General features: G+C 39.0%; 1 protein-coding gene across 2 annotated transcripts in view; it reads left to right on the forward strand.

Moving 5' to 3' along the window:
• The window catches only part of PHLPP2 (PH domain and leucine rich repeat protein phosphatase 2), a 70,606-nt gene that overhangs the window by 30,054 nt on the left and 26,656 nt on the right, over positions 1–13,896 (forward strand). For both annotated transcript variants that reach the window (XM_055305314.1, XM_055305315.1), the window contains exons 4-6: positions 4,147–4,337; positions 11,234–11,359; positions 12,655–12,809. In XM_055305314.1, coding sequence (XP_055161289.1) covers positions 4,147–4,337; positions 11,234–11,359; positions 12,655–12,809 — 472 coding nt within the window. The remainder of the gene's footprint in view (positions 1–4,146; positions 4,338–11,233; positions 11,360–12,654; positions 12,810–13,896) is intronic.

A 13,896-nucleotide genomic window follows, 5' to 3' on the forward strand; every position in this document is an offset into this window, starting at 1 on the left:
GTATAGATAATGCCACATTTTGTTTATGCATTCATCAGTTGATGGACATTTTGGCTATTTTTACTTTTTGACTATTATGAATAATGCTACTATGAACAAGCACCTGTGTACAAGTTTTTGTGTCGATATGTGTTTTCAGTTCTTTTGGATATAGGTGTAGGAGTGGAATTGCTGGATCATATGGTGGATCTATGTTAAAACTTTTGAGGAATTACCAAACTGTTTTCCAAAGTGGCTGCACCATTTTATTATCACAACAGCAGTGTTTGTTTACATCATCGCCAACACTTCTTAGTGTTTGTCTTTTTCAATTATAGTCATCCTGTTGCTTGTGAACTGTTATTGTGGTTTTGATATGTATCTATCAGGTGAATAATGAAATTGAGCATCTTTATGTGCTTGTTGGCCTTTTATATATCTTCTCTGAAGTAATATCTATTCAAATTCTTTGCCCATTTTTTAATTGTGTTCTTTGTCTTTATTGCTGAATTGTAACAGTTCTTAATTCTGGATACAAGTCTCTTATTATGTATATGATTTGCAAATATTCTCTCTTTGTGAGTCATTGTTTTACTTTCTGATGGTGTCTATTGAAGCACATGAGTTTATTTTTGATGAAGTACATTTTTCTGCATTTTCTTTTTTGTCAATTTTATTTATTTTTTAAAATGATTTTATTTCTTGGGCAGCCCGGGTGACTCAGCGGTTTAGCACCTGCCTTCAGCCCAGGGTGTGATCCTGGAGACCCAGGATCGAGTCCCACGTCAGGCTCCCTGCATGGAGCCTGCTTCTCCCTCTGCCTGTGTCTCTGCCTCTCTGTGTGTGTCTCATGAATAAATAAATAAAATATTTAAAAAAAAATAAAAGGATTTTATTTCTTTATTTGAAAGAGTGAGAGTGAGAGAGAGAGAGAGCACAAGCAGAGGGTGGGGTTTGGGCAAAGGGAGAAGCAGACTCCCTACTGAACAGGGAACCTGAAGCAGGGTTCAATCCCAGGCTGGGATCATGACCTGAGTCAAACGCAGATGCTTAACCGACTGAGCCATGCAGGCACCCCATGTCACTTTAACTTTTTGTGTTGATACCTAAGAAACCTTTTACTGACTTAAGATTGTAAGATTTGTTCCAGTGTTTTCTTCTAAGAGTTTATAGTTTTAGTTCTTACATTTTGGATTAATTTTTGTATATAGCGTGAGGTTAGGGATCTGACTTTTTTCTTTTGCCTTTGGTGCTCCAGTTCACCATTTACCAAGACTTTTATTTCCCCCATTGAGTTATCTTGGCACCCTGCTCAAAAATCAGTTGTCCATAAATGTAGGGCTTTATTTGTGAATTCTAATCCATTGCTCTATGTCTATCCTTTTGTCAGTACTGTACTTTTTTTTTTTTTTTTTTTTTTTTTTTAAGTAATCTCTACACCCAATGTGGAGCTTGAACTCATGAACCCAAGGTCAAAAATCAGGTGCCCTAAGTAATGTACTTTGTGTGCTTGCTCCATACTTTATAGTTAAGTTTTGAAATTAGGTCTATAATTTCCTTCAACTATGTTTTGTAGTTTTTACTATACTATTTTTGTTTTATTGTTTTTAATGCTATCTTAGATGCAGTTAGTTTCTTAATTTTACTTTTGAATTGTTTATTCCTTGTGCTTAGAAATACAATTGATTTTTTAAAAATGTTTGTTATCTGGGGCGCCTGGGTGGCTTAGTTGGTTAAGCTTCCAACTCTTGATTTCTGCTCAGGTCTCAGGGTCCAGGGATTGAGCCATGCATCCAGCTCTCAGTACTCAGCAGGGAGTCTGCTTGAGGATTTCTCTCCCTTTACCCCTCCCCCCACTCAGATGTTTTTTCTCTCTCTCTCACCCTTTGTCTCTCATTTAAAAATAAATCTTAAAAGAAATACAGCAAAAAAAACTTTTGTATCCTGCAAGTTGGCTGAACTCATTTGTTGGTTATAATTGTGTTTTTTGTGGCTCACTTAGGATTTTCTACATACAAGATCCTTTCGTTTGCAAATATAGTTTTGTTTCTTTCCAGTCTGATGCTGGAAATTTGAGGTGAATGGGGATGTCTGTTGGACATGTCCAGGAGAGAATTAGATATATGAGATTGGAACCAAGGGAAGACTGAGGCAGGAGATAGAAATCTGAGGGCCATTATCATCTTTCGGATAGGGCAGTCTGGAGGCTGGAAGCCAGATTGAAGAAAATTGACTAAATTGGAGGTGAGATAACAGAGATACCTAGCTACTATAGAGGGACAAATGAGAAGAAAAGAGCCTCAAAAGAGTAAGCTTATAGTTTTTCAAAATATGGTTTGTGGACCACCTGCATTTAAACTACTTGGAATAGTTGTTAAAAATATATTTTCCTGTGTTCCATCCCAGGCCCTGTGGATTAGACTGTCTGTGGATGGATGTCAGCGTCCCTTATTTTATTTTATTTTATTTTATTTTATTTTTTATATTTTATTTATTTTATTTTATTTTATTTTATTTTAATTAATTTTTTAAAAGATTTTATTTATTCATGAAAGACACACAGAGAGAGAGAGAGAGAGAGGCAGAGACACAGGCAGAGGGAGAAGCAGGCTCCACGCAGGGAGCCTGACGTGGGACTCGATCCCGGGTCTTCAGGATCACGCCCTGGGCTGAAAGCGGTACTAAACTGCTAGGCCACCCAGGCTGCCCGTGTCTCACATTTTAAACTGTTCTCACATGGTAAGTCTTAGGCACACAGAAATTGGAGTCACTGACTAAAGGAATTCCACAGTTGAGCCTGAGAGAGCATGGGAGAAAACACGAATGTTTTTGTAGCTTTGGCAGGAACAATGAAGAGGGTGGAGTTGAAGAATGAGAAGAGAGAAGAACCAAACTCCCTGAGAAAGGTGGTGTTTGGAATATAGATGAAAGGACTGGCCTTAAATACAAGGAGACTTGGTTTTCTCCTAGGGCTAATGATCGTGTACAAAGTTTGAAAGCTCTGAAACCATCTAACCCATTTCCTCAGATCATATATGGGAAATACATACCTAAAAGGGCAACGTGATGCCCAGGCTCTGTAATCAATTCTCTAATAATATCAAGTACAATGTGATTTTCTCCCTTCCCAGTTTATTGCTGTTTGTACTACCTCATACTAATGTGCTGCTCGTATTCATTTCTGTGTAGAGTTAGTTTGGTTTTAGTTGGGCTTTAATCAAGAACCTGTCTTCTGTCATCATGTGCTGTTTTGTTCACTTTATCTCAGCCTTACAAAGATTTTTAAGAAATACAAAAAGAAAACAGCTCTTGAATGCACATATGAGCCTCTGCCACCATGACTGGGATAGTGGATTGAAATATCAGCCATAGGCTTTTCCTCACAAGGAACGGGAAAATGGAGTAATGTGTACAGAACCAGAAAGCTCCCATACTTATTAATTTCTTCCTTCTAGAATAGACTAATCACAATAGTGAGGGTCATTTATTCAGTACTTTAAAAAAAAAGATGTTATTAATTCATATGAGAGAGAGAGGGGCAGGCAGGTAGAGACACAGGCAGAGGGAGAAGCAAGCTCCATACAGAGGAAGCCTGATGTGGGATTCGATCCCGGGACTCCAGGATCATGCCCTGGGCCGAAGGCAGGCGCTCAATTGCTGAGCCACCCAGGTGTCCCTTTCAGTGACTTTTGTTACCTAGAACTATGCTCAGTACTTTACATTAATTATCCTAATTTTTTAAAATAAGAAAACCCTAAAGTAGTATTATGATCCAGACTCTAAGTGAAGAAAGTCAACCTCAGTGATTATGTTAAGTAGTTCAGAGAAACAAAGTTAAGTGTCAGAACCAGAATTCAAACTCAGGTTTGCATATCTGGCCCCCAAGTCTATGCCTTTCTCTGTACGTGGGACTGTGTTGGAAGAAGAATTAACAGTAGCATCCAAAATAAAATCTTGGTCCCTAGCACTAAATCCACAGTACTCCCATTGTATAACTTAAGTGATGGATAACATTTTAGGACTGAGATCTTATTTTGTAATATTTATATTGCTTTGATAACTTAAATCTGTAAACAAGATTGCTGAATGTTGACACACAATACTTTCTTTTTCCTTACAAGAGTCTATTACTTGAATGGTGATTTCTGAAGTTCTTTTTTCTTGTAGAAAAACCATGCCAGATGGATCATCTGGATCGAATCCTTCTGTCTGGCATCTATAACGTACGCAAGGGAAAGACCCAGCTGCATAAATGGGCTGAACGCCTAGTTGTTCTCTGTGGCACCTGCCTCATCGTTTCCTCAGTGAAGGATTGTCAGACTGGAAAGATGCACATTTTGCCTCTGGTTGGGGGAAAGGTAAGACTCATAAAAAATGAATTATTCTTCATTTGTTTGATCTTCTTAATTTAAATCACATTTGCTTTTCAGCACTTTACCCACATCTTTTTAAAGAAGCCAGGATTATTATTATTTAAGATTGCATTATAAAGTTTGTTTTTTAGAGTTCTTAGGTTTAACCAGAAGAAACCTAATCAGGCTAAATTTTTTTTTTTTAAGATTTTATTTATTTCCTCATGAGAGACAGAGAGAGAGAGAGAACCAGAGACATAGGCAGAGGGAGAAGCAGGCTCCACACAGGGAGCCCAACATGGGACTCGATCCCAGGTCTCCAGGATCACGCCCTTGGCTGAAGGTGGCGCCAAACCACTGAGCCACCGGGCTGCCCCTAAATTTTTTTTTTTTTTTAGATTCATTTATTGGGACACCTGGGTAGCTCAGTGGTTGGGTGTCTGTCTTCAGCTCAGGGCGTAATCCTGGGGTGCAGAGATCAAGTCCCACATCGGGAAGCCTGCTTCTCCCTCTGCCTATGTCTGCCTCTCTCTCCCTGTATCTCTCCTGAATATATAAATACAATCTTTAGAAAAACTTAAAAGATTTATTTATTTATTTTAGAGAGAATGTGCAAGCAGGGAGAGGGCAAAGGGAGAGGGAGAAGAGAAGCAGACTCCCTGCTGAGTGCAGAACCAATGCTGGGTTCAATCTCACAATCTCATGATCTCACAACCTCAAGACCCATGAGATCATGACCTGAGCTGAAACCAAGTCAGATGATTAACCAATGGAGCCACCCAGGCACGCCACCCACTCAGGCTAATTTAAACATAAAACAAGTTTATTTATATCATAGATTTTCGGGAGGTCCAAAGTCTGTCCATACCCCAAATTCTGCTGTGGAACCCATTTTTTGATACCTCTGCCTCTACTGCTAGGTAGGCACTGATTACACCCAGATAGAGTGCTGCCACTTGCAGCCTCCTGCCACATCCATCCCCAAAACAGATTCTTTCCAGCTTCTCCTTTTTCCTCATTAGAATAAAATTGAAAGTCAGGAGTGGTCACAAGCACCTCTCTAGCACCTCTCTAGACCTTTCTAGTCTATTTCTGGACTGTGCTAGAGAATTCCCCATCCTAGGCAGAGAGTTCACTTGCAAGTCTGTCAAACTGAAGGATGACTGGAAACAGATATGTTAATATTTATATGAAGCTATACATCATTTTGTTTATTTTCCATGTTGAATATCACAAAACAGTCTGAATTTTAGAGAACTTCCAGACAAAGTGACCTAGTGAATTTATGCTTTGAGATGTCAAAAATGGTCCAGATGCATAGCAATATAGATAAAATATATTCAAAATGTAAATATATAAAAAGACATAGCTAGGTTATAGAATATAAAATAGAAATGTATGTGGTGAGTGGGTCTGAATCTGAGGGCCTCCTGGGTTCTGGGCCTGAAAGGTTGTGCCAGTCTTATATAAGTTTTTGGGTTTAAAAGTCCTCTGTTCATGAGAGGAACCTGAACTAGGCTTATTCCTTGAACAGGAGATGAATGGTAGATTCTCTGCTCCCAAAGGAATGCTGGAGATAACAAAAATAAAAGAATAACCAGCCCCAAAACTGCTGTTAACCACTTACTGGAACCAAATCTTGTTCTAGCTGTGGTCCTAGAGAGGTGGAAGGACTCAGTTACGTGATCTGTGACCAGATCTGTGACCAGGAAGTAAACAAGCCCCCACTGAATGAATGTGCATACTCCAGTATCAACCAGGGGGCAGGAACCTGGTTCAGTCTTGGAGGCTAAAAGATAGAATGAAAAAAATAGGTTAAAAAAAAAACACCCCCCTGCCCCCCAAAAAGAAAAGAATACAGCAAAGGAAAGGAAATTCAAAGGGAAGGTACAAAAAATAAGAAACAGTGATGAGTGCAGATATTGATAAAATTTAGTGGTAAAGTTAATACTGATTGTAAAAAGTTTAAATTTTTGTATTTTATTATTTTTATATATTTTAAATGATTTTATTTATTCATGAGAGACACAGAGAGAGGCAGAGACATAGGCTTGTGAGGAGCCCGATGTGGTACTTAATCCCAGGACTCCAGGACCACAACCTGAGCCAAAAGGAGATGCTCAATCACTGAGCCACCCAAGAGCTCTTTTTTATTTTAAATATAATTTAAGCTACTAATGCTCAAACTACCCTGAATGATATTTAAGATGTAGTGGTATGTTCAATGAGTAACATGTGATACAGTCTTGGAATAAGAGAATAGAAACAGCAAGTAACTTTTAACTTTATTAGGAAAAAACCTTAAGTATGAATGTAAAAATTTATAGGATAGCCACTAAAAGTAGAGTGGGAAAAGAAAATATCAAAAATTTGTAATGCTAAAAGAAGGCAGGAAAAGAATGGAGAGAAAGGAACAAAATGATTAGGTGATGAATTATCATAAATTATAGTGACAGGAACATATCGAAATATATCAGTAATCATACTAATTGTGATTGTCAAGTTGTCATTTAAAATCCCAATACTTGGGATCCCTGGGTGGCGCAGTGGTTTGGCGCCTGCCTTTGGCCCAGGGCGCGATCCTGGAGACCCGGGATCGAATCCCACGTCGGGCTCCCGGTGCATGGAGCCTGCTTCTCCCTCTGCCTGTGTCTCTGCCTCTCTCTCTCTCATTCTATGTGACTATCATAAATAAAAAAAAAATAAAAATAAAAAAAAAATAAAATCCCAATACTTGTTATAAGAGATCTTCCCAACACTTAGAAGATTGAATGTGAAATGGTGGGAAAATTGTGCTAATCAAATAGCAACCAAAAGAAAATTGGTTATATTAACATCATACAAAACATTTTTTTAAAAAGATGTTTATTTATTTGGGAGAGAGAGAGCATGGGCCAGGGGAGGGGCAGAGGGAGAAGGAGAAGCAGGGAGCCCTACATAGGGCTTGATCTTAGGACCCCAGGATCATGACTTGAGTGGAAGGCAGACAGCAGACACTTAACTGAGCCATCCAGATGTCTCCATACAAAACATTTTTATGAGAGTTTATCTGCAACAAAGGACTGTCTCCAGAATACATAAAGAACTTTTATACCACAGTGAGACAAAGTCAGATAACCTAGTAAAAAGGCAGAAGAGTTGAGCAGATCCTTTACCAGTGAAGATCTTCAGATGGCAAGTAAGTACATAGGAAGAGTCTCACCATTATGAGTCATTAGGGAAATGCAAGTCAATATCACAGAGAGATTCTACTATACTGCTAGGATAACTAAAATCAAAAGACTGATGAGTACCAAATTTAGCAAAGATGAGGAGCAACTGGAATGCTCCTACATCATTGGTGGGAGTACAGTCACTTTGGAAAACAGTTTTTCATTTCTTATAAACTTAAACATATGCATATCAGATGGCCCAGCATTTCTCCTAGGTATTGGGAAATGAACATCTGTCTTTACAAAGACTTTAAGTGAATGTTCATAGCAGCTTTATTCACAATTGTCAAAAACCATATGTTCATTGACTACTGGTGAAAATGATAAACAAATGTGGCACATTCCACACAATGGAATATTACTGAGCAATAAAAAGGAATAAACTGCTGATATACATCAAAATAAGGATGAATCTCAAAAGCATTTTTTTTAAAGATTTGTTTATTTAGTTTAGAGCACGTGTGTGCAAAAGAGGGAAAAAGAAAGGGAGAGAGTGTGAGTGCAAGGGCGGGAGTGGGGGGAAGCAGAGGGAAAGGCAGAAAGAGAATCTCAGATTTACAAACCTTTCTCAGTATTTGATTTTATGAGTATATTTTTCTGTGTCAAATATCCCATAGTAAAATATTTAAAAGATTGTTCTAAAACAGTCATTAGTATCTGTTCTTCATTTCAATAAGATCCTTTATTTTGACACTCATTTGCATGATTTATTACTAATACAAAATGATCCTATTGTGAGCATTGCAATTGAATGTTATGAATATTATTTAATTTTATTGGGATCTTTTCTTTTTTTAAGATTTTATTTATTGGAGAAAAAGCATGTGCATGCAAGAGTGGTGGGGAGAGACAGAGGGAGAGGGACAAGCAGACTCCTTGCTGAACACGAAGTCCAAAGTAGGGCTCCATCCCAGGACCCTGGTGAGATCATGACCTGAGCCAAATTCAGATGGTTTTTTTTTTTCTTTTTTAAGATTTTATTTATTTATTTATGAGAGAGAGAGAGAGAGGGAGAGAGGAGAGAGGCAGAGACACAGGCAGAGGGAGAAGCAGGCTCCATGCAGGGAGCCTGATACAGGACTTGATCCCGGAACCCCAGGATCATGCCCTGGGCCAAAGGCAGGCACTAAACCACCGAGCCACCCAGGGATCCCCAAAGTCAGATGCTTCACTGACAGAGCCACCCAGGTCGTCCTTATTGGGATCTTTTCTGCTTAAATTGTTTTGTTTCTGCTATTTGATTCAGTCTTTACTTGGCACCAGAAAACTAATGATTTATGAGTATAATTTGGAAGTTTGCAGCTGACTCACCAAGATTCAATAGTTACGACATATCAAAGTGAGATGTCAGACAAAGATGTAAGTGGTTCCATAACTATAAAGACTTCATCTTCATCAAAGCTATGTGAATTGGGTTGTTGGATTTGGGGGGAGAATTGCTTTGAAGAGAACAAATATTGTGCTATGAATCCCTATAGCCACCTCAATGGGAAATGGAGGAGGTTTCTGCCTTTTTCTTCAGTCTAGTGAAAGAGGTTTCAGCAGAACTCATGAGAGCTAAATATGGGTACCCTGAAGTAAGGGGGCCATAGTGGATTGGTATCCTGCCCTCTGACCAAGAAGTCTTGAGGCCAAGACATGAGTCTGTCACCAGAGCAGCCAGGTAGCCTAAGAGCCTAGCTCACCATTGGGATCATTGTGTGCTCCTTGGGTTTGTTAGTATGTGACCCAGATGGGTTGAGAGAAAAAAGGCCAGTGGGTGGATTCTCTTAGAACTTGTCTAGTAGGTCCATCTTGAAGGGGAAATAGACTTCCCTTGAGGACAGGCTGTCAGTGGACTACTGGATTCCTTCATGTCTGAGGAGGGAGTAAGTCAACTGCTGGAATAGCATGCATTAGCCAGGTCAAGGGATCTGTAAGTGAGAAGCCATGTTGTTTGGATTAGGGTGGGGGTGACCAAAAGAACCCTTAAAAAGACCTATTGAGGAAAAGCCTCTGTTTAAAATCTGCTAGGGCCAGATCTGTGAAGTCAGGTTATGACTCTGCTTGTCTAGTAAGAACCTTTGGGCTTTTATCTTTCCTGTCATTCCTCCCCTTCTACTTCAGCCAAAAGTCAAAATGACATCTAGCCCAGCGCTAAGTAAGAGAGGAAAGGAGTGCAAAAAGCAGACCAGGGCACTCTGCAGGTAGGCAGCTACCTCCATGGCACTGCAGTGTGGGTGGAGAGGGTTGGAACTGTCTTCCTTTTGCAGTGGAGACTTTGGCTCTTGCCACGTGGGTCTAGAGACTCTTGTGTTCTGAAATACGGCATGAGGCCTTGCATCACAGGGACTTATGCTTGCTGCTGCTGTGCATGGAATGTTCCTTGCCCAGGAGCTTTCCACCCCGACCCCCTTAGCATCTTTGTTACGTGTTATCTCAGTGAGTCCTTCCTTGACTGCCCTATTCTCCAAGCTTTTCCCCTGTTTTCTTTTTCTTGAGATTACTCATATGTTATGCTACATTATGTCACTGTTTTGGTGTTAGAGTGTTTGTTTATTCTCAAATACAAATTCCACCAAGGGCAGGGGCTTTGTTGTTTTTCCCCTGCCTGTTCCCAGCACACAGAACAGTAGAATGTATCCACACAACAAATATTTAATTATCAAATTGAGATTATGTTGTGACTTACAGAAGAATTAATAAATACATTTACATTTATGAGTATGCCCCGAGTTCTGTTGCTTTGACATACTTGCTAAGTATGCCTTTGCTTTTTCTAAACAGCTTTATTGAGACGTAATTTATATACCATATAATTTGCTTTTTTAAAGGGTACAATTCAGTGGCTTTTAGTATATTCATAGAGCTTTGTGACCATCACCACAATCAATTTTAGAATACTTTCATGATCCTGAAGAGAAAGCCTGCTCTCCTTAGCCATCATCTCCCCCATTTTTTCCCCAGCCCTGAGGCACCTGTTCATCTACTTCCTGTCTACACAGATTTGCTGACTCTGGATATGTCATATAAATGAAATCACAGTATACTGTTCTTTGTGACTTTCACTTCACATAATCTTTTCAAGTTCACATGTGTTAATATAATAGTGTGCATCAGTATCTTCTGTTGATGGCTAAGTAATATTCCATTGTTTGAATATACCACATTTTGTATGTACATTTACCTGTTGATGGATGGACATTGGTTTGTTTCCACCTTTGGGCTATTAGGAAATTGCTGCTCTAATTCGTGTACAAGTTTTTGTGTGGGTGTATGTTTTCAGTGTTCTTGAGTATATATCTAGGAGTGGAATTCTGGGTCACATGGTAACTCTACGTTTAACCCTTTGGGGAATTACCAGACTGTTTTCCAAAGTAGCTGCACCGTTTTACATTCCCACTGCTGTGTATGGAGGATCCCGTTTCTCCACATAACTTGCTAATACTTGTCATCTAACTTTTGTTGTTTACTATTTTAAATTCTATCTATCCTAGCAAATGTGACGTGGTATCTTTCAGTTTTGATTGGCATTTATCTAATAAGTAGTGATGTTGAACATCATTTCTTGTCATTACTGGCCATTTCTCAATCTTCTTTGGAGAAATGTCTATTTACATCTTTTGCCTATTTTAAAAAATTGACTTGTCCTTTGCTCTCTGACTAGGATTTTTTTTCTTGGTTCTGGTTTTCTTCCCTCCTCCTCCTCAGGTAGAAGAAGTGAAGCGGCGGCAGCATTCCCTCGCATTCAGCTCAGCTGGAGCCCAAGCTCAGACCTATCATGTCAGCTTTGAGACTCTGGCTGAGTGCCAGAGATGGCAGCGACAGGCATCCAAGGTGATAAGCTGTCAGACATCTTGTGGGGAGAATGTGAAAGTCCAGTAGAAATGTATTTTGAAACAGAACTCACTCCCAAGAGTGTGAAATATAATTTTTATATATCTTACTTTAGGTCCCTGTAAGTATGTAATGGCTGAAATAATGGAAATCCACAGGTCCTAATTATTTATATTTGCGTAGTACAAAAAGCTTTTAAAAGTGTTTCCAGGTACATTTACCTTTCCTCCGTCTCTGTGATAAGAATATGGGGTCTTGAATGAATTGACTGCCTGAACCACTGTGGTCAGTGATAGACGGAGCCATTTCATCATTCCTAGCCTCATGCTTCTCAGCCTGTATGTATTTAGCATAGCTGTGACGAACCCCTTTAAATTTGGACTTATCATGGGATGTGACCTGTGCTCCTGTCACAAAGCATTGTTCTGTATGCTGAGGATGATTAGCTTTTCAACATCATTTCTGCTTTTTTAATCTTTAAAGATGAAGTGCTCTAAAATTATGTTGCACTTTCAAATTCTCTTGTTATCCTAGCTATCTTTGCAGAATTTTAGCACATTTTTCCTTTTGGAGCTAAATAGTTACATAAAGGACCATTTTGTGTAATGAGATGCCATAAAACATGAATGACTTTTCCAGTGTTTTTTGTTTGATTTTTAGACCAGTTTTCACAACCCATCTTTTATAAGCATGCCGTTATAGAAATAAAAACTTGTTTTGGTTTTATTGAATTTTCTGTACATATATTGTAGTGGTAATAAAATCTCTTCAAAATAAAACTAGTTTCAATTTTAAGTAGCCATTCCATTCTGTTGACCTTACAAAGAGAAGTTAATATTTTTTGAGCATCTTTTGCATACTGAGCAATGTACTGTATGCTGGATTATTTAATTTTATCCTCACACCAGATGCAGAAACTGCACTAGTAAATAGCAGAGTCGTGTGGATACAGAAGGCCATGGCTTTCAAAATACACTGCCTCCCAAAGTTTTGTGTAGTTATTTTGAATGCTGTCAACTTCTTGGGTGAAATGTTAACTTTCCATTTTTATGATTTGTATTTTTTGAGTTTTTACTTATAGGCACTGTAACTTACACCATTGTGTGTTTCACGCAGGTTATGGTTTTAGGAAAAACAAAAACGGATTTTTATAAATGAATAATTAGATGTCATTACCTATTTCTCTTTCCCATTTTTAAAATTACCACCTTTTTGTGTAAATATTATTTGTTCCTGTGCTGGATGAGAGACATTTGGTGCTAGCTCAGATGGCTCTTGTCTTTGACTGTATTCAGGTGGTGTCCCAGCGAATCAGCACTGTTGACCTCTCATGTTACAGCCTTGAGGAGGTTCCTGAGCATCTCTTCTACAGTCAAGATATCACCTACCTCAATTTGCGACACAACTTCATGCAGTTGGAAAGACCAGGGGGCCTTGACACTCTGTACAGGTATGTGGAGAATGGGTTTCCAGACTAACTTACTCAAACCAAGTTGTGATAATTGTCTTAGTCATTTGTACCTGGAAGTGAGCATGTTTACCATCATATATATTTGAAAATTTCCTCTCCATTTTGAAGAGGAAGTAAATTTTTTTATTCATACAGGTTTTTTTTTTTAGTATTCCCTTTCCCCTCCATGAAACAGAAGATAGATGCAAATGTTCTGTTATAGAGGCAAAGTTGAGCTGCCATTGATCTGGCTACTCTTGTTACATAAATCACTGGCAGTTGATGCATGATCTGAAGCCAGGGTAAATTGAGAGATTGAGTATATGGCAAGTTTTTGAATCATAAGTGTCAAATTTAAATAACTTAAAGGAAATAGGCCTAATTTTAAGAATTCCACTCCCAGTTCAGGGCTTTTATCTTTCCTGTGTACCTGCTAATGCTAACTTCTAAGCCTTTTGACAGCTATGAAACCTCTTTTTTATGATAAAATAATCATTTCACTCCTAAGGGACTATGGCCCGTATATTTTCCTTTTTTTTTTTTTTTTAAGATTTTATTTGTTTATTCATGAGAGACCCAGAAAGAGGCAGACATAGGCAGAGAGAGAAGCAGGCTCCATGCAGGGAGCTCCATGTGGGACTCGATCTTGGGTTTCCAGGATCATGCCCTGGGCTGAAGGCAGGTGCCAAACCGCTGAACCACCTGGGCATCCCTATTTTCCAATTTCTTTGTTAGAATATATTCCCCCTTCCTACCTTCCACCCACCTTACCTCCCCCCCTCCCTTTAAAAGTAGATGGAAGTGAATTAATATTTGATAAAAGTAATTGTGTGGGCTTCCTGTGAGCAGAAGAGAAGTTGGAAATTAAAGCATTCAAATTAGGGATCCCTGGGTGGCGCAGCGGTTTGGCGCCTGCCTTTGGCCCAGGGCGCGATCCTGGAGACCCTGGATCGAATCCCACATCGGGCTCCCGGTGCATGGAGCCTGCTTCTCCCTCTGCCTATGTCTCTGCCTCTCTCTCTCTCTGTGACTATCATAAATAAAAATTAAAAAAAAAATAAAATGTTAGCCATTTAAAATTAAAAAA

This window comes from Nyctereutes procyonoides, unplaced genomic scaffold (assembly GCF_905146905.1).
Source record: "Nyctereutes procyonoides isolate TBG_1078 unplaced genomic scaffold, NYPRO_anot_genome, whole genome shotgun sequence".
In the NCBI taxonomy this organism is placed as follows: Eukaryota; Metazoa; Chordata; class Mammalia; order Carnivora; family Canidae; genus Nyctereutes; species Nyctereutes procyonoides.